This window comes from Uranotaenia lowii, chromosome 1, assembly GCF_029784155.1.
Source record: "Uranotaenia lowii strain MFRU-FL chromosome 1, ASM2978415v1, whole genome shotgun sequence".
NCBI lineage: Eukaryota > Metazoa > Arthropoda > Insecta > Diptera > Culicidae > Uranotaenia > Uranotaenia lowii.
The window spans coordinates 146,713,989-146,737,492 of NC_073691.1; the positions used below are offsets into that span (position 1 = coordinate 146,713,989).

The 23,504-nt window shown below is 41.8% G+C and overlaps 1 protein-coding gene across 10 annotated transcripts in view; it reads right to left on the reverse strand.

Annotated features, from left to right (window-relative positions):
• LOC129740446 (ras-related and estrogen-regulated growth inhibitor-like) overlaps positions 1–23,504 on the reverse strand; it is a 135,857-nt gene that overhangs the window by 27,999 nt on the left and 84,354 nt on the right. For 4 of the 10 annotated variants that reach the window (XM_055732132.1, XM_055732129.1, XM_055732124.1 and 1 more), the window contains exon 2: positions 4,433–5,015. In XM_055732132.1, coding sequence (XP_055588107.1) covers positions 4,433–4,493 — 61 coding nt within the window. In that variant the 5' untranslated portion in view covers positions 4,494–5,015. Of the gene's footprint in view, positions 1–4,432; positions 5,673–23,504 lie in introns of all 10 variants that reach the window. The other 6 variants (XM_055732130.1, XM_055732128.1, XM_055732133.1 and 3 more) reach the window with 3 other exon arrangements.

The following is a 23,504-nucleotide window of genomic DNA, read 5'->3' on the forward strand; positions in this document are numbered from 1 at the left end:
TTTTTGGCTCAGTTTGTTTTTGATTGAATTTTGACAACCCTTTTCGTGTCGATGAAACCTTAATCTGAATTCTGAATCAATAAATGTATCACAAAGCCTAACGAAAATCTTAAATGATAGCGTCTAGAACATTATTTCATGTTCTGATTTGTCTACTACGTTACACTTATGGGTACATCAAAAGAATGTAATTTTAGGTGCCATTTGCGACTCAAGTTATGTGCACGTTTTTGATGTAATATCGCAACACTTTTTTTGCTGTGAGCGTCATATACAGGTTACACTTCGTGCGAGGGCTAAGTCTTCTCGACCGCAGTTGCTTGTGGAGTCCATAGTAGGCACGACTTCCGCTGATAATTCGCCTCCGGATCTCACGGCTGGTGTCATTGTCTGCGGTCACCAGTGAGCCGAAATAGACAAAGTCTTCGACTATCTCCAGCTCGTCGCCGTCGATCGTGACCTTGTTATTACTGGACAAGCGGGTTCGGTCGGTCTCGGATCCGCAGGCCAGCATGTACTTCGTCTTGGACGTATTAATCATCAACCCAATCCTTCCTGCTTCGCGTTTCAGTTTGCGGTAGATCTCCTCCACCGCCGCAGATGATCTGCCGACTATATCAATGTCATCGGCAAAGCAGATAAGTTGACTGGATCTGTTGAAAATCGTGCCCCGCATTTCGCCCACCGCTCGTCGAATAACACCTTCTAGCGCCACGTTGAACATCATGCAGGATAGACCATCACCTTGTCGAAGACCCCTGCGCGATTCGAATGAACTCGACAATTCACCCGAAATCCGCACACAGCACTGCGTTCCATCCATCGTCGCCTTGATCAGTCTGATCAGCTTCCCGGAAAAGCCGTTCTCGTCCATGATTTTCCATAGCTCATTACGGTCGATCGTGTCGTATGCGGCTTTGAAGTCGATGAATAGATGATGCGTAGGGACTTGGTGTTCACGGCATTTTTGGAGGATTTGCCGCAATGTGAATATCTGGTCCGTCGTAGACCGTCCCTCCATGAAGCCGGCCTGATGACTTCCCACGAATCTGTTTGCTTGTGGCGTTAGGCGGCGGAGTAGGATTCGGGACAACACTTTGTAGGCGGCATTGAGGACAGTGATCGCTCGGTAGTTCTCACAGTCCAATTTGTCGCCCTTCTTGTAGATGGGGCATATTAACCCCTCCTTCCACTCCTCCGGTAGCTGTTCTATGTCCCAGATCCGGATTATCAACCGATGTAGGCAATCGGCCAACCTGTCCGGGCCCATTTTGATGAGTTCAGCTGCGATGCCATCCTTCCCAGCCGACTTGTTTCTATTCAGCTGGCGAATGGCTTCCTTAACTTCACTCATCGTTGGGAGTGGCTCCTCTTCGTCGTTGGCTACGCCGGCGATGTACCTTCCCCCACCGTCTTGATCTCCTGCATGTGCGCCGTTCAGGTGTTCATCGAAGTGCTGCTTCCACCTTTTGATCACCTCACGATTGTCCGTCAGGATACCCCCGTCCTTATCTCGGCACATTTCGGCTTGCGGCACGAAGCCTTTGCGGGATGCGTTGAGTTTCTGATAGAACTTTCGTGTTTCTTGGGAACGATGCAGCTGCTCCAGCTCCTGGGGCTCCTCCTCCTCCAGGCGGCGCTTTTTCTCCTGGAAAAGTCGGACTCGCTGCCTCTTCCGCTGTCGGTGATTTTCCACATTTCGACGGGTGCCTTTTTGCACTACTGCCGCCCGCGCGGCATTTTCTTCGTCCATCACCCTCCTACACTCCTCGTCGAACCAGTCGTTCCGTCGAGATCGCTCCACATAACCGATGACGTTCTCCGCCGCACTGTTGATGGCTGTTTTGATGGTATCCCAACAGTCCTCGAGAGGGGCTTCGTCAAGCTCGCCCTCTGCCGGCAGCGCTGCTTCGACCGATTGCGCGTAGTCTGCCGCGACTTCAGGTTGCTTCAGTCGCGCGATATTTAACCGAGGCGGGCGCCGGTTGCGTGTATTGTTCACTACGGAGAGTTTTGGGCGCATCTTCACCATCACCAGATAGTGGTCTGACTCGATGTTGGCGCCTCGACAGGATCTGACGTCGATGATGTCCGAAAAGTGCCGGCTGTCGATCAAAACGTGGTCGATCTGTGATTGCGTTTGGTACGGTGATCTCCAGGTGTACTTGTGTGGGAGGCGGTGCTGAAAAAAGGTACTACGTACGGCCATTCGTTTGGAGGCGGCGAAATCAATAAGTCTAAGGCCGTTTTCGTTGGTCAGCTGGTGCGCGCTGAACCTTCCAATTGTCGGTTTAAATTCCTCCTCCTGGCCGACCTGAGCATTGAAATCCCCGATGACGATCTTGATATCATGTTTTGGACAACGGTCGTATTCACGCTCCAGCTGCGCGTAGAATTCGTCTTTGTCGTCACCGGTACTTCCGATGTGAGGGCTGTGCACGTTGATGATGCTGATGTTGAAGAACCGGCCCTTGATTCTCAACCGGCACATTCGTGAGTTGATCGGCCACCACCCGATCACGCGCTTTTGCATCTTTCCCATCACTATAAAAGCTGTTCCAAGCTCGTGTGTGTTGCCGCAGCTCTGGTAGATGGCACGACCATCTGGATACGTTCGTACCGTGGAGCCCTTCCAGCATACCTCCTGCAGCGCTACGATGTCGAATTTGCGGCTCTTCAATTCGTTGGAGAGCACGTGGGTACTGCCCACAAAATTTAGAGATCGGCAGTTCCATGTTCCAAGTTTCCAATCGCTAGTCCCTTTTCGTCGCGTGGGTCTTTGCCGATTTCCATCCGAAATTTGTTGTTCGTTATTCGTTGCTTATGTTTTTTAGTAGTCACAGGCTCGCAAGGCCCGCAGCTAACCCCACTATCTCGCAGGAGGACCGTCGTGATGTTGCTGTTTTGGGTCCCGAACACCACCAGGACGTTGTTGCACTCCGCACGCCGCCCCTAACATGGAGAACAGACGCGTACGAAGCCCCCTAACTCATTCTGCATGCGACCAAAGCATCCACCGGGGTTGGGTACCCGATCTCCGCTAAGGTTGCTCGCACCCCAGCTAGTACAACGGGGAGGTAGAGAATCGGAGTTGCAGACAAGAGGTGATATGACCACTACCCGAGGGTTGGGTGTATGGGGTCTCGAGTTGCACATTGTCTACTTCACTAGCCAAAGTAAACAAACCATTCGGATCAAAACACTGTCAATAGATTCGCGATGCGACAACTAGGGGCGCTGCAGTAAATGAAAAGATGCGACCAGATTCTATGTGAAACAGACATTATAATAGGGGAGAGTGGGGTATCGTGGGCCATGGGGAAACGTGAGCCACTTTTAATATCTCAGATGTGTGTTGAGATAAAAATCTCAAACCAACTGTCATCGTCGTCGCTTTACGTGAGCATATATTCCTATATTTTGTTGACTGAAATACGCATCATATGCTTCTTTTATTTACCAAACTAAAAAAAGATAGAAAAATTTACTTACATAATTAAAAAAACACCCGCTAATTTCATCGATGGGAAACCTAAAGTACATAACAAAAATATGCTCATACGCTTATGATCTTAGTTTTGTCATGATATTTCACATGGAAAAGGAATTTTTGATGAAACATCAACAAGTCACACAAACGCAACCAATTTGCAAATCATAGCTTGTGGGGAATCGTGGGCCACACATCTTTAATCACCCATATTTTTATGTTTTTATACACATTCAGAACTTAAAATACGTTTTACCTATCTGTGAAGTTTTCTTATGCCAAATGAAGAGTTATGAAAAATTTTTTGTCCATCCCATATAAGGAATTTTGAAAAACCTTCGCGAGCCAGTTTTTGAATCTATTCGGTCATACACAGCTCTCTTTTTTATTTCATCATCTGAAATTGCTCTAAAATAACGAAATGAATTAGGAAATCACAGTTTTGGGTCAACTCATAAACTTTGCATGTTATTTGGTCAATTTGGATTTGGTGGCCCACGATTCCCCACCATTTTTCAAAATCCAAAAAATATTGCTTTTTTTCAAACAGTCAGAATTTGGGGAACATAACTTATTAAAAATTTAAAAAAATACCTAATGATACCTTGGAAATTTTGAAAACCATACCATTTTTTATTTTCTTTTTATCTTTTATAATGAAGAAGTTATGGAACAACGAAAAAAAGTGGCCCATGATTCCCCACTCTCCCATACATTAAATTTTTGAAAAAATGAAATGGAAAAGAGAATAATAATGATGTCGTAACTTCTAATTCTCCAACATTTTAATGTCGATTATTTTTCAGAGGAATATTATGGTTATGGTTGCACCTGATACGTACTCAGACTATTTACGTGATTTCAATCTATTTAGCGGCAGCTTTCGATTTCGTTTGTTTCCCCCCACTAAAACCATCAATTCTAATTATCGAAACAACTCACCCGATTTTCCCACTTTGGAGCTGCCAATGACGACCACTTTGAGTTTGTTTAGATTTGTCATCTTCCAGTTACGGTTGCCCGGTTGAATGTTGTTGGCTTGGTGAGGTTGTCGTCTTCTTCGTTCTCGCCGATGGTCGATGGTTTTCAGGGCAGCAGGAGTTGGAGGTGCGGCAGCAACACGTTCGGGAAATCATTTGGACTGCACTTTCCTTTCGACACCTTATGGAAAGAGGGGGAAGTCGAGGGAGTTTAGATTGCAACAAATGTATTATAACTCTAAAATACATGGAGCCCGACGAGAGGCTCGGAATGTTGGAGCAGCAGCAGGAAGAGCTGAAGACCGGCCGGCGGCCACACTGCTCAATAAATCCACCAACAATAATGCCAACTGCCAAGTAGGTACGCTCCAGAAAAAAAATCGTACGCTTTTTTGCCGCGGGAGAACTGAGAGTTAATATTTATTGGCTCGTTTAACGTCACTAGTCGTCGCCTTTTAGTTGAGGTACGATGTACTAGAGGTCTCTTGCGCATATACAACCTGCACACTTTGCATTTTATTGACTTTTAATGAGGGCTACCACTTCTTCAGCTCAACGAAAGAAAGAGAAAGAAAAAAGGAAAAAACAAAAACATTCAGTGTAACTTGTCGTGAGGATCGCGGTTTTTTCCCCACGTTGTAGCTCTTCTACATTCCGGTGGTTGCAAAAATACACGATGAGCTGGAATATGTATCGAAGCCCCCGTGGCACTGAAATGGAAAGCAGAGAGCAGCAAAAAAAAAAGTGGATTGGTGGCGCCTTTCCCTCAGGTGATTTTGGCGTACGGAAAAACGAAATCAAAAACATGTAAATTGTAGTTCTGGACAATGGGCAGCTAAGCGCCAAAAGAGTCATGTTTTTAACAATAAACCAATCTTGGAGATGAAGTAGTAAATTTAAAAAAAAAATGGAAATCTCTGTTATCAATGTTAAACGTTTGATGGAAATTTATTCTTATTTATTCAGCTCCTTCTCTGGATATTTTTCTGTCTACCAATTGTCCTTCGATTTACTTTGTTAGAAATTGATTCAAATCAATGAATATTAAAACTTCAAAAAGTAGCAATGTGGAGATTTGTATCTTCTTATCGCTTATTCGCGATAATTAACACTGAAATATGCTAAACGTTTAAAGATTCCATTTTCTAAATCATGCTATACATCCACTCCTTTGATAAGCTTAATCTGAAACGATGCGTAATCTGAAAAGAAAGAGAAAATAAGACCATGGTTAGTACGATATCAAATTTTAATTTACATAAATATTTTTTTTTTGTTTCGATTAAAGTCTTCAACATCTTTGTGTCATTCGCTACTTTATATTAACGAGCAGTCGAACTCACGGACATCAGTTCAGGATGCAACTACTTTGCCAACTGAGCTTTATAACAAGCCATATAAGAAATATTTTGCTTCGATAACTATCGCTAACTAAACTATGTTGAATTCATTTGCCTCTAAAGCGAGAAAGATCGTTTACTATTTTGCCTCAGATAAGATGCTGCTGACAGGGGAAAATTCAAACCGCACAGTACAAACACGGGACAGAGTATCAGGTGTCGAGCGATCAGTCGAACTTTTCACGGTTCTCTCACATTTGTTTTTTTTTCTCATTTTTTGCCACCATTCTACTAAGTGAAACTGTCATCGCAAACGTAGCGATAAAACGATAACACATGAAATATTCCACAAAACAAAACAAGCTCTGCTGCAGCGCTCCAACGTGTTTTCTATTCCGTTTTCTAGCCGCTCTGTCGACGTCGTCCTCCAATGTCAACAAGTTAATTCAATTAAAATAAAATGCTGCGGAAAAGCTGGCATGTAACCTAGAAAATGTGATCTACATCAACCATCACTGAACTCCCTCGCCTTTGCTCTTCTTTTCAGACTTCAGAGGTTAGCTGTAGGAAACATATACCTGCTTCTAAAAAGATGTTGCGATTGCAGGTTTGAATGTATAAAATGTTTGGTTGGGAGACTTATTTTATCTTCTGGGATGCCCAAGAACAAAACTAGGTTGATATCAGATAAATTTTCGTTATTGGTATCGAGATAACACATTTCAAACCAACAACTCATGAAACTGCTTGAGATACAACATAGAAAAATAATAGAAAGGGTTTCGGGATAAATTGACCCTATACTTACGATCATTATTATTTCAAGTGTTTTAGAATCATTCAGTTGGTTTTATAGAATACCAATGATCTTCAATTTGTCGTAAAAAGATCATAAAAATGATTTATTTCTATATAATTAAGATCAAATAACATTTCACTGAGATGGCTCCGGTCAAATCCGAAGGCATATTATAACTGCTGAGATAATTTAAGACGTAAGATAAGTATGATTTCAGGACTCAAAGCTGTGGCTTTTTTGTTGGATTTTCGGTTCAAATTTTCCCATTGAGGTCGATGGAATCCTCAACTGTCATTCGTTTTCTATCCTGGTCCCGCATTAGCTCTCCGCAAGCAAGCTACCATCTTTACACCACCTACCGCTATACAATGCTATTTCCAGTGTGCTTAGAAAAGAATCTTAGGGGAGTATGGGGTAACGTGGGCCACTCTGAATATCTCAGATGTATGTTGAGATAAAAATCTCAATCCAACTGCCATCTTCGCCGCTTTGCATAAGCATATTTTTCAATATGTTGTTGACTGATGTACGTATCATAGGCTTCTTTTATTTATCGCGCTTAAAACAATATTTTTATTGAACAAGCACCCACAAATTGCATCGTTGGGAAACCTGAAGTTCATAACAAAAATATGCTCATACGCTTATGATCTTAGTTTTGTCATGTTCTTTCACATGGAAAAGGAGTTTTTAATGAAACATCAATAAGTTACACAAACGCAACCAATTTGCAAATCACAAAGTGTGAGGTATCCACTATGGGGCATCTCCATGCAAACTGGTGGCCAAAAATATATCTCCGCCAATTAGGTCCTAGAGGGTTACTGTCTTGGGCAAAGTTGCTCAGAATGTCGAATACTATCTGACCCCCCCCCCCCCCCCAACCAAACCCAGATCTGACCCCCACCCCTTCAATTCTATTCTTTTTCTACATCTTCATCAAGATCAAAATCATCGTCCAGTTGTTCAACATCATCCATTAATTCATCTAGTGCATTGCTTTCAGTGTTTAAATTTTCAGAGCTGTCGATATCTTCGAATACTAAAAGTCATTTTACAACATCTGGATATTCAAGTGATACATTCTCTCGCTTTCTACTCCCTAGATTTATTGCACTTATAAAAGGATCAGATTAGGCGACATTTTTTTAGTAGTTTATGTTGGCACACTGCTGCTTCTAGTAAAGTTAATTTGCAAGTAATTTTTTTCGATTTTTGCCCACCACTTTCCCCATAGTGGAACCGTGGGCCCCGTTTTGTGGGGTATCTCGGGCCACCTATATTTTGGTGTTTTCATACACATTCAGAACTTAAAATATGTTTTTCCTATCTGTAAAGTTTTCTGTGCCAAATGAAAAGTTAAGAAAAATATTTTTTTCCAATGCGATAGAGACTAACATAAATCCTATATAAGAAATTTTGCCGAATCGTTCGCGAGCCAGGTTTTTGAAATTATTCGATCATACACAAATCTCTTTTTTATTTCCTCATCTGAAATTGCTCTAACAAATGAAGCTTGAAATTTCAGTTTTGGGTCAGCTCATAAACATTGCACGTTATCTAGTCAAATTGGATTTGCTGGCTGCAAAAAAATACTTCTTTCAAACAGTCAGAACTCGGGGAAATTAATCCTAATCCTAAAGTGACACATCACAACTAAACTGGACAGTTATTTCAACTTGTAAAAAATACACGAATGATCCGTAAACTGTAATTTTTTGCTGTTTAGGTAAAGTGTACTATACTCGAAGAAACACACATTTGTTCAAGGAAGCGCAAAATCAAATATTTGAAATGAATGTCGGAAGAACATATAGTTAATTTTTATTTTATGCTAAGTTAATATGAATAAAGCATAACCTATTCCTGATATAACGTTTGTTCCATTTAGAATTTGGTAGCATGCATTTTCCGTTTCATCCATGAACGTACAACGTACAAAATTGTTTACAATTTGTTTTGCAGGGTTTTCATTCAGCTTTGAGGAAAAAATAGGAATTGGAGAAGTTTTTTGTCTGCTGTTATGATGAATAAATAAACCTTTCTTCAAATACCTCCCATAGAATCTCGATTTATAGCGCCTTTTGATGACACCGGCGATGAAGTTCCACGTTTGAGATCCAGTTGCCAGGCCACCAAGCGCGGATGATGTTCTGCAGGCAGCGATTCACAGAAACTTTCAGTTTTCGCGTCGTCACCGCATATGTGCACCAAGTTTTGCACCCGTACAGCAATACGGACTTGACGTTTGAGTTGAAGATTCGGATTTTAGTTCCTAGAGAGATCTGGCGCGAGCGCCAGATGTTCCGGAGACTCCCAAACGCAAAACGGGCTTTTCTGATCCGGGTTTCGATGTCTTTCTTGGTACCACCATCACTCGTAATCTATCTACCAAGATACTGGGAGCACTCCACTTTCTCAACCTATTGTCCAGCTACCACGAAATTGGAACGATTTTCTGTGTTGATTTTCATAGACTCTTTCCGACATTGATTTTGAGACCTGCTGCCTTGGAGCTTTCGGTGAGGTCGTCGAGTTTGCTCTGCATGTCTTGTTGTTTTCGGGCGAGCAAAATAATATCGTCAGCCAGGTCAAGGTCGTTAAGCTCCTCGGTTTGGTGTACAGTCAATCGATTCAGTCAAGATCTCATTCATTACGATGAGAAAGAGTAGCGGTGATAAGATACATCCTTGTATCACTCCAGCAGTTACCGGAATTGGATCAGTCAAGACACCGTCGTGCAGGACCTTGCACGAAAATGCCTCATATTGTGCTTCGATGAGATGGACTAGTTTCTCTGTGACTCCTCGTCGCCTTACAGCCGCCCAGATGTTTTCATGGTTCAGCTGGTCAAATGCTTTTTTCGAAATCAACAAACACCAGCAGAAGAGAGTCCTGAAATTCATTGATTTGTTCCAGTATTATTCGTAGCGTTGCGATGCGGTTTATCACATGTTCGTCCGGATCGGAATCCAGCTTTTACCATCGGAATGTAGCGTCGATTTTCTCCTGGACCCTGTTCAGGATCACTTCGCAGAGTACTTTCAGGGTTGTACAGATCAAAGATATGCCACGACAGTTACTGCACTCGGTCAGGTCTCCTTTCTTCGGTACCTTTACGAGGATACTCTGCAAACAGTTGACCGGGAATACAGCAGTACGCCAAATTTAATCGAAAAGAAGGTGCAACATTTGTGCTGACAAGGCAGGATCGGCTTTGAGCATCTCAGCAGGAATGCAATCGATTCCAGGTGCTTTATTCGACTTCATGTCTTTGATTGTCGCTTCTATTTCCGCCAGCGAGGGCGCTACCGAGTTGACGCCATTAACGCAACTTACTGCTGGCGCTTCGAGCTGCGGGTTCTTTCGGCCAACGCTATTTGTGACTCGGAAGAGTTGTTCAAAATGCTCACTCCAACGCTTGAGCTGATCTGTTCGATCGGCCAACAGCTGACCTGCTCGGTCTTTCAGTGGCATTCTAGCATGAGTCCTTGCACCACTAAGGCGGCGAGAAATGTCATAAAGTAATCGGATATCTCCAATGGCAACGGCTCTTTCTCCCGCTTTGGCGAGGAAGTTTGTCCAGGCTCTTTTGTATCGTTTACAAGCTCGTTTAACTGCCTTTCCCAGTTCCGCATATCGTAAGCGGGCGGATGCTTTGGCTGATACGGTACATGCCTACTCAATTCCGACTTTTGCCTTCCTCCGATCATCGACCATCCTCCAAGTTTCATCCGACATTCATTCACTTCTTCTTCCACAGACTTTACCGAGAGTACCATGACTCGTCATGATAAAGGCATTCTTGATTCCACACCACTGTACTACGACTGTTCCGTCTGTCGGCAATTTCGAGGCTCGGGATTCCAGCTGTTCAACGTATGCCCTTTTTACCTCTGGATTCTCCACGTCGTATCGACACCCGACTTTCTCCTCGCGCAGTTGGACACGCGTAACTCTCAGTCGTATCTCGCGAAGGACGAGGTGATAATCAGATGCAATGTCTGCGCTTCGTTTGTTGCGGAAATCAAGAAGGCTCCTTCTCCATTTTCAACTGATGCAGATTTGGTCAATTTGATTTCTGTTCGGCCATCTCGGGATACCCAAGTGACCTTATGTGCTGGTCGATGGGGGAAGAGCGATCCACCGATCACCATGTTGTTGTTGCCAAAATATTCTACAAACAGCTCTCCGTTTTCGCTTATCTGTCCTAGTCCATGGCGCCCATGATGCGCTCAAAGTCCTGATTGTCGGACTTTGCGTTGAAGTCACCAAAATGGATTTGAATGTCACCTTTCGGAATTTTCTCAACCACGCTGTTCTGTTTCCTGTAAAACTACCTTTTTTCCTGCAAATCGGCAACGGCAAGTTAGCGCATAACACTGGACCATTGTAAGGTTTCTAACCCGTGTTCTAAATCTGGCTACGATTATTCTTTCGTTTATCGGTTCCCATCTAATGAGGGCCGCATGGGCTCGCGGGCTTAATAGGATACCAACTCCTCATTCCCGAGTAGCGTGTTCTCCTCGTATGACAGAGTAAAGTAATACTCGACTACTCATATCCAACTAAAATCGTCAAACCCGAAATGCATCAATTATTTTATGTTTCCGTTACCAATTAATTAATCGTTATTCATACGTAATACTAGAGAAACCTAGCATATTTTCAGCACATAAATCTACCAGATCAAAACGCTGTAATAAGTTTCTCGGTACGACAACTAGAGACGCTGCGGTTGATACAAGGTAACGACTAAAAAGCAAGTGGAACAAAGCTTAAAGATGGAAAGATACTAAGATAATGTTGCCATTCAAAATTCGTTCAAGTTAAGCAATTTTCATGTGGTTCGGGAAGTCATTGTAGCTAGCGGAATAATTGCAACCTTAGTGTGTTTATCGTTGGGATTGGAGCTTCTGAATACAGAATTTACGAGGAGTTCATCCGGGCGTATTATAAATAAATAGTAGAATGAAGACTTGATATTATGGTGTAGATTGCACACATGCTTGATACATACTTTCAGGACCTATGCTTTTTCGAGTGAATTTCTTTATTGCACGGGATCGAATAGTTACACAATAAAATCTCGTATACAGTTTGACAGATTCGACGCTAAATTTAACTGATGAAATAAAATCCAATAACCAGCGTCCTGCAAGTGTTGAGCAACCCCAAGAGCAGTATAAGGGAATAAAGTTGTTCCGGAATAAATACGGCAAAGCTGCCAGCACAGTTCCGTTTCGCGCTCAAACGGCGCCTGCTCAGTTAAGTTAGCAATTCGAAACCCAAATTGATTCGCGCGATGCTGAATTGGCATGTTCAAATTCGAAGTGCAGCGGACAGCGCAAAAATTATGCCTTCCTCCCTGCTGATTCGTTGCGGTCAATTTGTTGGCACCTTTATACCTGCATAAGACTTGAACCTGCTGCCAATTTATGGGTCTAGCCGTGCGGCTCAAATTTCATTTTCCCGGAGGTTGGCAAATGTTCGGCACAGTTGGAGTTGACATTTCTCCGGAGTGCCGTTATGTACCAGTTTACCGAAGAAAAGTTAGCAAAAATTGTTTTGAAAACACATTTTCACTTAAAATTCACACATAAAATCTTAAAAAGCATAAAGATTTTTCACAGAACCTTCCAACATAGGAAATGTCAATGCAAAGCACGGTCATCTTGTCAAATCATCAATTTCTTCTGCCGTTAAATCAGTGTTAATAACAAATTAAATAAAAACAATGCGACTATAAAGTCACTAGAGCATTTTCTTGATGAGTATAGTAAACAAGCTGACCGGTTAAACTTCGTTCAACCATGAATTTAGATAACCTCGTTATGTATTTTTTTTTGACTAATTGCGTATTAACCAATGACTATATGAATAGGGGACCCTTTCCGTTTTGATAGTGGGGTGGTTCTTTCAATACAATAAATCAGGGATGAGCAAAACGCGGCCCTCGAGATTTTTAATTATCATGGATTGCGAATCCAAACTAAATTCGTCCAAAAAATATATTTATCACTGCATTGATAAAATATGCCGTTTATATGTTTGTATTTGCATTTGTCTCACAACCATCCAGATACAAAGTTGAAATTTGGACGAACATTTCGAAAATTTATTGTATTCTTTCAAAAGCATGTGGGCAATATTGATATCGATAACGACTATTTGGAGTTTATTTTATTCAGGTAACAGGTTTATTGAAAAATTCAAAATACTTGAAAGCGGATAGTTGGAGGAAATAAAAAATTAGAAGGGTACAGATTGTCACAGGCATTTCTAAGTCCAGTGGTGAAGTTATTATTTTTTGGCTTCAAGCTAAGATAAACTTGTATTACAAACAGGCTGAGCAGAATATTTTTCTAGATTAATTATTCTACCAAATTTAGCAAAAAGGATAGTTCAATTAGCACTCAAATATTAGCAAAGAAATAAAACTATTGACAAGCGAAATACTTTTATTTTTGAAAATTGGCGGATATCACTTTCCTGATTGTGTTATAAAGCCTCTTTTTGTTTTAAAGCATATTTATAAAGTAGCCTTAGGAAATAGTCTTAACACGTTCGTCGCCACGTCACCCATATTCGGCAGACGGGTGTATTTCCTGGGGGGCCCCGTCACATCAAAAAGCAGGTGACGCTCTCTTACTTGAGTTTACCGCTCAGCTTCGTCACACGTTTCAAATATGGGAGTTCTCCCTCTTTGCTTTCTCTCTCTGAAAATTTCTTTGGGCCCGGCTTACCCGGCTAGCAAAACTACCAAAATGAGCGTGGCGACGAACGTGTTAAGCGAGCTATGAAGGTTGGCATAAAACTTAAATTGTTTCTTGGGATATTCGGGTGACGGATGTATTTCCTGGGAGGCCCCATCACACCAAAAACTAAGCTGTGCGGGGAGAGATAAATCGCACTGAAATCCAGAGTGAGATTGTCAACACACAAGAGTGAGCGAGAGCATTCACATCCGCTAATGAAGAGAATTCCTTTCTCCGGACCAATCTATTGCACATTGTATTGAGGAAAAATCTAAGAGCAAACACAGTTTATTCTTGGCACGTTCACGAAAAAAGACGCTGCTCTCTGAACCAAAGGTTTATTTGTTTATTTGTTTATTAGGTGCCAGAGGTGTCCTGTTTTTTCAGGATTTGTTCTGATTTTCGAGAAGCCGTCCTGATTTGTTTTAAAAACTGTCTTAATTACAACTGAATTTGTAATGGAACAGTTTAACCTCTTAAACCGATGGTTATCTTCGGTTCAGATGGTAAATTTCCAAAACAGCAAACAGCAGTGGGCATGGTTTCAGGAGAGAAATTGTTGTTATTTTTCCTAAGTTGTGTGATGGGAGTCTAATTAATTTTTTTCTTCTTTTACACTGAGGTGTATGAGTATGACTGAAACACTGGTGCGCTCTTTGTTTAGAATTTTCTTCCTCCCACTCCTCAGATGCGAAAGCTCTCACAGCTGCCGTCCGAATCACTAACAGTTCATGTAAACTTGGGTAACGAGTCTAGCACGATCAGCGGAAGAGGATCACACTCGATAGCCGAACTGAAAACAGTGTTGTTTTCTCCCGGCTTTTTGTTGTTTGTCAAAAGAAAAGTTAATGGATGGAGCCTTGAGTGTAAAATTCAACGCATTTTCGCTTGATGCCCTCCATCAAAGTCTTTACAATGCCATTCGGTACCAGTTTCTCAGTTTTTTTCTCCATTTTCTTAACATGTCCTTTTCGTGTTTGAATGTCTTCTTGCTCTTTCGAAGCTTCCTGCTTCATCATGTCCAGTTCTGCTCCATCGGGCGCAGCTCCAGACAATTTGGCGGGTTCATGTCCTTTGCAACAAAATAGACAGAATGGGCCTTATACCACTCCAAGAAACTTTTAGAATAGTGGGATGATGCCAAATCTGGCCAAAATAGCGGATCTTCGCCGTGCTGCTGCAAGAACGGAAAAAAGCGCTTCTAGAAGCACTTAGATTTGTAGACTGTGCCCTTTGTCATGAAAGGCTCACTCCTCAGTCCGCAAGAGTAGATGGCCTGCCAAACGAGATATTCGGAAGCGAACTTCGACATTTTCTTCCAATTTGTCGTCCACATCGAACTTGCTCTTGCCGGTGAGAAACTCTATCCTTGGAATTTGCTTAAAAACCGCTTTTATATACGTTTCGTCGTCCATCACATAGCAGCCATTTATTGTCAGCATATTCTCGTAGAGCTTCCGTGCCCGAGTTTTAGCCGTTGATTGTTGTCGCTCATCGCGGTTTAGGAAGTTCTGTACCTTATTTGTGTCACAGAGAACAGACGTACAAGCTCGAACAAAAAATATTCAAAAAAAGTGTGTAAAATTTCAAATGCTGACAACCAAAAAATCCGTTAAAAATTGACTTGAAACAGTGCCATCTGTTGGGCCGTTTAAAAGTTACAGATCCAATTTTCAAGTGCCCAGTTTTCGAAAAGGCGTTATCGTATATGAACTCATTAATAATATAGTACCGCTCTAAAATAGACGAGTCAAATTTATTGCTAGATAAATAATACTTATGACTGTGAAGAATTTCACTTCCTTCGTTTTTGCACTGCTGAGGCGAGGCAATCAAAATAACTAACAGTTTTGGAATAAGTTTTTTTTACTTCTTGAACGATTATCTTCAGAGGACGAATCGGCTATATCTTGTCAATCAGGAACATTCTTATCCATTAGTATTGATTCCAGATATCTTAAACGAGTTACTTTCTAGTATCACTTTTATACCCCATTGTTCAAAATTTAGTACTTCTAGCTTGAAGGAAACAACGATTAACTTTTGAGATGTTTTTCCATTATGCAACGTTATTAATGTGTTACGAAACTTCGAGAGCGATTTTCTTGAAACATGCCAAACAGTTCATACGACCTGTTCGAAACTGATCAAAATGTTGGTTTTTTTTCTCAGTTTGGTTTTGACAGTTCTCTTTGGTGTGTTTGCAGATATCTGGTGGACCAGCCAAAAAACAAAAATTGGTTCAAAACGGTCGTTGGAAATTTTACACAAGTTTCGTGCGCTAGCTTGTTTGTCTGTTCTCTGTGTTTGTAGGTAGTCCAGCTCTCTTCTTTGCATTCCGGACGTATGCGACATGCTCTTTTTAGCCAAATCACGGATTGAGACGTTGGGTTTTGCTTTAATCATCTGCTTCACATTTCCCCCCGTCTTTTTGTTCTCTGATCCCCGCTTCAACACTTTGGAGACGATTGAAGAGTGATTGTTCAACATTTTTCCCAACTGTCAGTGAGACAGGTCAGGAAATTCCAGGTTTTTGGAAAGAATTTGTTCTCTCGACTCGCGTAGGTTCACCTCCATTTTCGTTTAATCGTAAAACATGACTTCGAGTTTGACAGCATGCAAACAATACACATCAATGAGAAAGTGTGTAAAATTTGATTGATTTTTACCCAATGGTACAAAAGTTATGCCCCGTTGAATGTATCGCAAAAATTTCGTGTTCGCCCTTTAGTCCGAATTTGTTTCACAATAAATTTTGATTACAAATCCAACATCCTCAATATTAGAATGGCAAACTGCCAACCCAAATTTGGTGATGTTGTCTCCAGCCATGTAAGTTCGAAAGGATTTGTCTTACTTAATAGTTGCCATTCGAAACATGAACAACCGACAGTTAAGTACAAATTCCAGCAGCATAACATACATAGCTTGCATATGATTGCAAAAAAAAACAGTTTAGCGCAGCACATTTACCCCGTTCGCTGCAGGGTTTCCCGCGGCGCGTTACACAAATGTGTCTATTTAGTATTTTTGTTTCGTTGCTTGTTTCACAATCAAAATAGCAACAAGTGTGAACCCACTAACTGGCTACTCTTTCGCGTTTTTTGATAGGTAGCTTATGACCTGAGCCGACACGGGGAAGAATGGGGTGGAAAATTCCTCATAGGGTTCACTTACAACAAGCAGACCCGACATGTTGTTTTTGCTTTGAACAACAGTAGAACTCTAACGACAGCAGCCATCATGTGTTTTTTTACGAACGATGTTGCCGAGTGTGTTTATCCCTCTGGTGACACAAATCCGAAGCAAAGTGCGGCTGAACCTTGACAGAGTTGACATTTAGCTGCCGCGCCGTTCTGTTTAGTTGGAGCTCCCTGACCCAAGCTTTTGGGCAAAGAAAAACAAAATGATACTTTGTATTTAGAACTTGAGCTAGCCAGAGATGGAGGTTATGAGAAATGGTGCAATGTGATTTGTGGGTTTATTGAATCTGAAAAGTGTAACTTTTTCGGATTACAGCCGCTCAAATGGTACAATTAAGGTTGTGCTTAGTTTCGCAATGAAATTCGAGCAGCTGCAATTGGGCATAGGGTTTCGGGCTTCATTAATTAAGCATGGGAATAAGTTTTTTCTTTGATCTAAAAATTCTGACATAGTGTTACTTCACAAGCTTATTGTAGATTGGAGAGGCTATCTTTTATTAACCCAAGAAGTCTCATCGCGATGGAATCACACTCGGTTGGCTCACATTTTAACAGTTGTATGGAAATTTTTTTCATCTAATGTGATGTGTTTGGAAGACAAAGTTGCCGCATTCTACCTGAAATCTTTGAAGATCATGACCGCAGACATCAAAAAACATATAGGAGAAAAAAAAATTTTTTTGAAGCATCCAATGATCCATACTACCTATTTTTCCTAAAAATGGTAAAGAATCCAAAGGGTTCATAACAGGGTTTTCTACCGTTAAAAGCTGTGATATATTTTCAAAATGATATTTGATTAAGCATTACATTTTTTGGGCAAGCAAAAACAATATCGTCAGCCAAGTCAAGGTCGTTCAGTTGCTCCATTGTTGAAGGATTCCACGGCAATCCTTGGTTCGGTGCACAGTCGATCGATCCAGTCAGAATCTCATCCATTACGATTAGAAAAAGTAGCGGTGATAAAATACATCCTTGTCTCACTCCAGCAGTTACCGGGATTGGTTCGGACAAGACACCGTCGTGCAAGACCTTGCACGAAAATGCCTCGTACTGTGCTTCGATTGTGCTGATTGTGCTTCGATGAGTTTCTCTGGGATCCCTCGTCGCCTTAGAGCCGCCCAGATGTTTTCATGGTTAAGTCGGTCGAATGCTTTTTCGAAATCAACGAACACCAGCAGAAGAGAGTCCTGGAACTCGTTGATTTGTTCCAGTATGATTCGTAGCGTTGTGATGTGGTCCACACATGATCGTCCGGATCGAAATCCAGCTTGTTGCCGTCGGAGTGTAGCGACGATTTTCTCCTGGATCCTGTTCAGGATCACTTTGCAGAGTACTTTGAGGGATCACCGTTATGCCTCGCCAGTTACTGCACTCGGTCAGGTCTCCTTTCTTCGGGACCTTCACGAGTATACCCTGCATCCAGTCGGCCGGGAATGTTGCAGTATCCCAGATGTCAGCGAAAAGACGGTGTAACATTTGTGCTGACAGGACAGGGTCGGCTTTCAGCATTTCAGCAGGGATGCAATCGATCCCAGGTGCTTTGTTGAATTTCATGTTTTTGATTGCCGCTTCTATTTCAGCCAGCGAGGGCGCTTCCGAGTTGACGCCATTTATGCGACTTACTGTCGGCGCTTTAAGCTGCGGGTTCTGTTTGGCCATCGCTATTCGTGACTCGGAAGAGTTGTTCGAAGTGCTCAGTCCATCGTTTGAGCTGATCTGTTCGATCGGTCAATAACTGACCTGCTCGGTCTTTCAGCGGCATTCTAGCATTAGTCCTTGCACCACTGAGGCGGCGAGAAATGTCATAAAGTAATCGGATATCTCCATTGGCGGCGGCTCTTTTCCCCTCATCGGCTAGGGAGTTTGTCCAGGCTCTCTTGTCTCGTCTACAAGCTCGTTTAATTGCCTTTCCCAGCTCCACATAACGTAAGCGGGCGGCTGCTTTGGCTGACACGGTACATGCCTGCTCAATTCCGACTTTCGCTTTTCTCCGATCATCGACCATCCTCCAGGTTTCATCCGACATTCATTCACTTCTTCTTCCACAGACTTTACCGAGAGTACCATGACTCGTCGTGATAAAGGCATTCTTGATTCCACCCCACTGTTCTTCGACTGTTCCGTCTGTCGGCAGCTCCGAGGCTCGGTATTCTAGCTGTTCAACGTATGCCCTTTTCACGACTGGATTCTCCAACCGGCGGACGTGTATCGACACCCGACTTTCTCCTCGCGCCGTTGGACACGCGCAACTCTCAGTCGTATCTCGCCAAGGACGAGGTGATGTTCAGATGCAATGTCTGCGCTTCGTTTGTTGCGGGCATAAAGAAGGCTCCTTCTCCATTTTCGGCTGATGCAGATTTGGTCAATTTGATTTTCTGTTCAGCCATCCCGGGATACCCAAGTGACCTTATGTGCTGGTCGATGGGGGAAGAGCGATCCACCGATCACCATGCTGTTGTTGCCACAAAATTCTACAAACAGCTCTCCGTTTTCGCTCATCTGTCCTATGCCATGGCGCCCCATGCTGCGCTGATTATCGGAGCCAATCTTTGCGTTGAAGTCGCCCAATGGATTTGAATGTCACCCTTCGGAATTTTCTCTACCACGCTGTTCAGTTGACTGTAAAACTGCTCTTTCTCCTGCAAATTGGCAACGCCAGTTGGCGCATAACACTGGACCATTGTAAAATTTATAACCCGTGTTCTAAATCTGTGTTTTGCTCGCCCAAACACAACCGGATATGCAGAGCAAACTCGACGACCTCACCGAAAGTTTCAAAGCAGCAGGTTTCAAAGTCAATGTCGGAAAGACCAAGTCGATGGAGATCAACACAGGAAATCCCTCCAGTTTCATGGTAGCTGGGCAACAAGTTGAGAAAGTGAAGTGCTTCCAGTATCTTGGTAGCCAGATAACGCCTGATGGTGGTATCAGGAAAGACATCGAAACCCGGATCAGAAAGGCCCGATTTGCGTTTACGAGTCTCCGAAACATCTGGCGCTCACGTCAGATATCTCTAGGAATAAAATTTCGAATCTTTAAATCCAACGTCAAATCCGTATTGATGTACGGGTGCGAAACTTGGTGCACATATGCTGTTACGACGCGAAAACTGCAAGTATTTGTAAACTCATCCGCGCTTGGTGGCCTGGCAGCTGGATCTCAAATGAGGAACGACATCGCCGGTGTCATCAAAAGGCACTCGAAATCGAAATTCGGGAACGTTAGTGGAGATGGATAGGACACACGCTGCGAAAAGATGAGAACGAGATTTGCAGAGAGACGGTTGACTGGAATCCAGAAGGACATCGAAGAAGAGGCAGACCTAGAAACTCGTGGCGGTGAAGCCTACCCAGTAAACATGAATCGACAGAGAGGTAACTCAAATCGACAGAGGGATCGTATCCATTTCTCTAACGATTTTGCATCATCTTATCGGCAGCGAGGAAAACACCATACGCGTGGGTGAGTGCCACGAAATAATCTAAGACACGCACTCCAGAGAAACACACGAACACAATCCGAATCGTATGTTTCCCTTCGAGACGCGTGTTTGCCTGCCTGAGAAGTCGACTGCTACGGTTGAAAGCACGCATATAAAAAAGACGGGGATAAATTGCGAGCACACCGTACGAGTGTACGATTTAAACTGATTTCGCATGTACGCATTCGTATTCGTTGCCTCTAGGTATCTCACAGGACAAACCGAATGGAAATATTTGCGTTCTTGGAGTGTCGTCGAAAGTAACCGTTTTATTCTAAGTTCGGTGACTCAACTCTCAATTTTTTGCATGCTCTGTCGATTTCTGAGAGGACGCGCTTACTGGGTAGCCGCCGAAATACGAACTATCGACGAGAGTCTTGACTGGGACTAAGTGAAGACGCTGGCTCCGGATCGTCAACAGTGAAGGTCTATCACCACGGTCCTATGCACCGGAGGATAAGTAAGTACTAGAACGTACAATATAAGTGCAACATTAACATCAAGAAATGTAAGGTAGTTTCATTTACTCGGTGTCTGATTACAACCAAATTTAGCTACGCAATTGGTTCGACTGTCCTTGAGCGGGTTAGTTCTATTCGTGACTTAGGCGTGGTAGTTGATAGCAAACTAAGATTCAACGAACATGTTTCGCTAATTGCAGCCAAAGCATTTTCTGTCCTGGGCTTCATTCGCCGCAACGCAGCATTCATCACTGCCGTTTATGCTCTTAAATCTTTATACTGCTCATTGGTGCGTAGTGTACTTGAGTACGCAGCGCCAGTTTGGGCACCGTATCACGTCACACATGCCCTCAAACTAGAACGAGTTCAAAAATACTTCATCCGATTCGCCCTTCGTCAACTGCCTTGGACTAATCCTGCTGAGCTGCCGCCGTATCCTTCACGCTGCTTGTTAATTGGCTTAGAAATGCTTTCGGCTAGACGCCTTAAACTACAGCGAATACTTATATTTGACCTTCTTACAAATCGTATCGATTGCTCAGCTTTGCTTTCAAATATCAATATTAACCAGTGTGCAAAATATTCGTTTCAGTCATTGAAAGCCGAACGCAACACAAGCTCAAAGTCGCGCACCTTCTATTCCTGTCACAATAAAGCTTTTCGACTTTCAAGAAGAGGGATGAATGACCCCATAGATGTTAAAATCCCAATGATCAAATAAATAAAAAAAAAAAAAAAAAAAAAAAAAAAAAAAAAAAAGACTTTCAAGCTCACATGAAGCCAGCATTGCTGTCAGTCTTTTCCAATTGAACGAATACTAGCCCGGCTTTCAGTCCAATAGGAATGAAAGCTGGAAACCGCCTTTCAATTTTCGATGACTGTGTGCGCTGTTCATATTCATATTCATTTGAAAGGCAGACATTTTCAGTCAAGAAGGATTGAAAGAGCGCCAAGGAATGCTTGAATACAGCAACAACAACAAACACTACTGCGTGCGGCGGTGTAGAGGACATGATGCGGTGTATGCAAATTTGATTGTACACAAGATTATTTTGATGTGTGTTGCTTTCAGTGATTATCTCGAATTAAGGGATTGTTTTGGTGTACACATACGTTTATCTTTCCAATTCTAGTTAAATTTCATAGAAATTCAAAATATAAACAAAAAAAACATTAAAAAAATTTTTGGTTATTTTTCGTTTTAAAAAATAATGATCTTCAAATTGTCTTCAGTAGGCGACGGACTACGCGATTTCGATTACAGTTATCATATAAAGCATCTCGTAGTGTCTATTCATTCTGAATATGAAAGAAAAAAATATTCAGGAAGCGAAAATGTTCATCAAGGACCTACAAAAATATTCATGAACAAAAACATCAATCATTTTCAATTGAATATGACTGGACTGGCTTTCAAATGAATTTGAAAGCATTTTGACAGGAAATGAATACGGTAGAAAGCTCCTTTACTTTGAAAGATACAAATATGAAAGCTATTTCAAAGCTTTGACTTTGACAGAGAGAATGCTGTCAGTTGAGTGAAGATTGAGCTTTGACTGTGAAAATTTTGAACACTGATATTAACACCCCTTCTCGTAATCTCCGAAACCATGTTGGGCTTGTGTTACCATTTAACAGGACAAGCTATGGATAGAACAATCCACTCAGTACTTGTATTCGAGCTTTTAATGTTGTTTTTGAATTGTATGACTTAAATATAAATAAGGATGTCTTTGTGAATAGAATTAAGAATTAAGGTTAAGATTTAGTCTGTACGAATAATTTCGAAGACGAAGAACAAATAAATGAATCATTGAAAATATTTTGAAAAAATTAAATAATAAATGTTCAATACTCACATGTGATGTTTTACAGCATATCCAAAGAGTTCATACCTGGAAAAAACCATTAAACAACATTTAATAGTCGCTCTTGTACGCAAAGCGATTGAGAAAATATTTCTACGGAATTTATTTACGTATATTAAAAATTTATGGATCGATTCACGCACTGGTTATCCTTACTGTTTAGATATTTGGCAGTTCCTGTTTTGATTCCTTATTTTCTAATTCTGAGAAAACATTTGGTTCCTAAGTAAGATTTCATTCACTCATTTTTAGCAATATTTCTCAGCTCAATTTTGGGATATAAAAACGTTGAAAAATAAATTAGCTGTTAAATTATACAAGAAATTTTTGGACATTAGATTCCTCACATTCGAATTAGCTTTTACATTAGGACAAAAGATTGTTTTTTTTAAAGCGCTGCCACAGAATATTCATTGCTAAGTTGTTAGGTCCGAAAAATAATGCTGAAAAAATGGGTTTGAAAAAATGTTGAAACATTTTAATAATAAAACCTTCTTTTCGAATACTTTAAGAATTTACACAAAAAAATATACTTCTTTTACCGTTCGTAAAATTTTTAAACAGGACTTGCAAACTGTCACCACGTGTGTCCTACAATAACTACTTTACTTCCTCCTAAAGGGCGAACACAAAATTAATGCCAGTTTACTTATAATGTTTAGAATCAAACCAAAATTGTAGGGTAGTTTAATACATATATTTACTTCAAAAATCAAAAGAAAAGGTTACCTATGAAGCCTTGAGAGTAAAATTGAACGTATTTTTGCTTGATGCCCTCCATCAAAGTCTTTATAGTGTCGTCCGGAACCAGTTTCTCAGTTTTTTTTCCATTTTCGTAATATGTCCTTCTCGTTTTGACTGTCTTCTTGCTCTTCAGAAGTTCCTGCTTCATTATTGCCCAGTATTGCTTCACCGGGGGCAGTTCCGGACAGTTTGACGGGTTCATGTCCTTTGGATGTCCTTTGAAAATGATCAGGCCTCATACCACATACTTTTAGAATAGTGGCATGAAAAAAATCTGGCCAAAATAGCGGAGCTTTGTCGTGCTGCTGCAAGAACGACAAAAGGCGCTTCTCGAGGCACTCAGATTTATAGATCTCGCCATTTACTGTGCCCTTTGT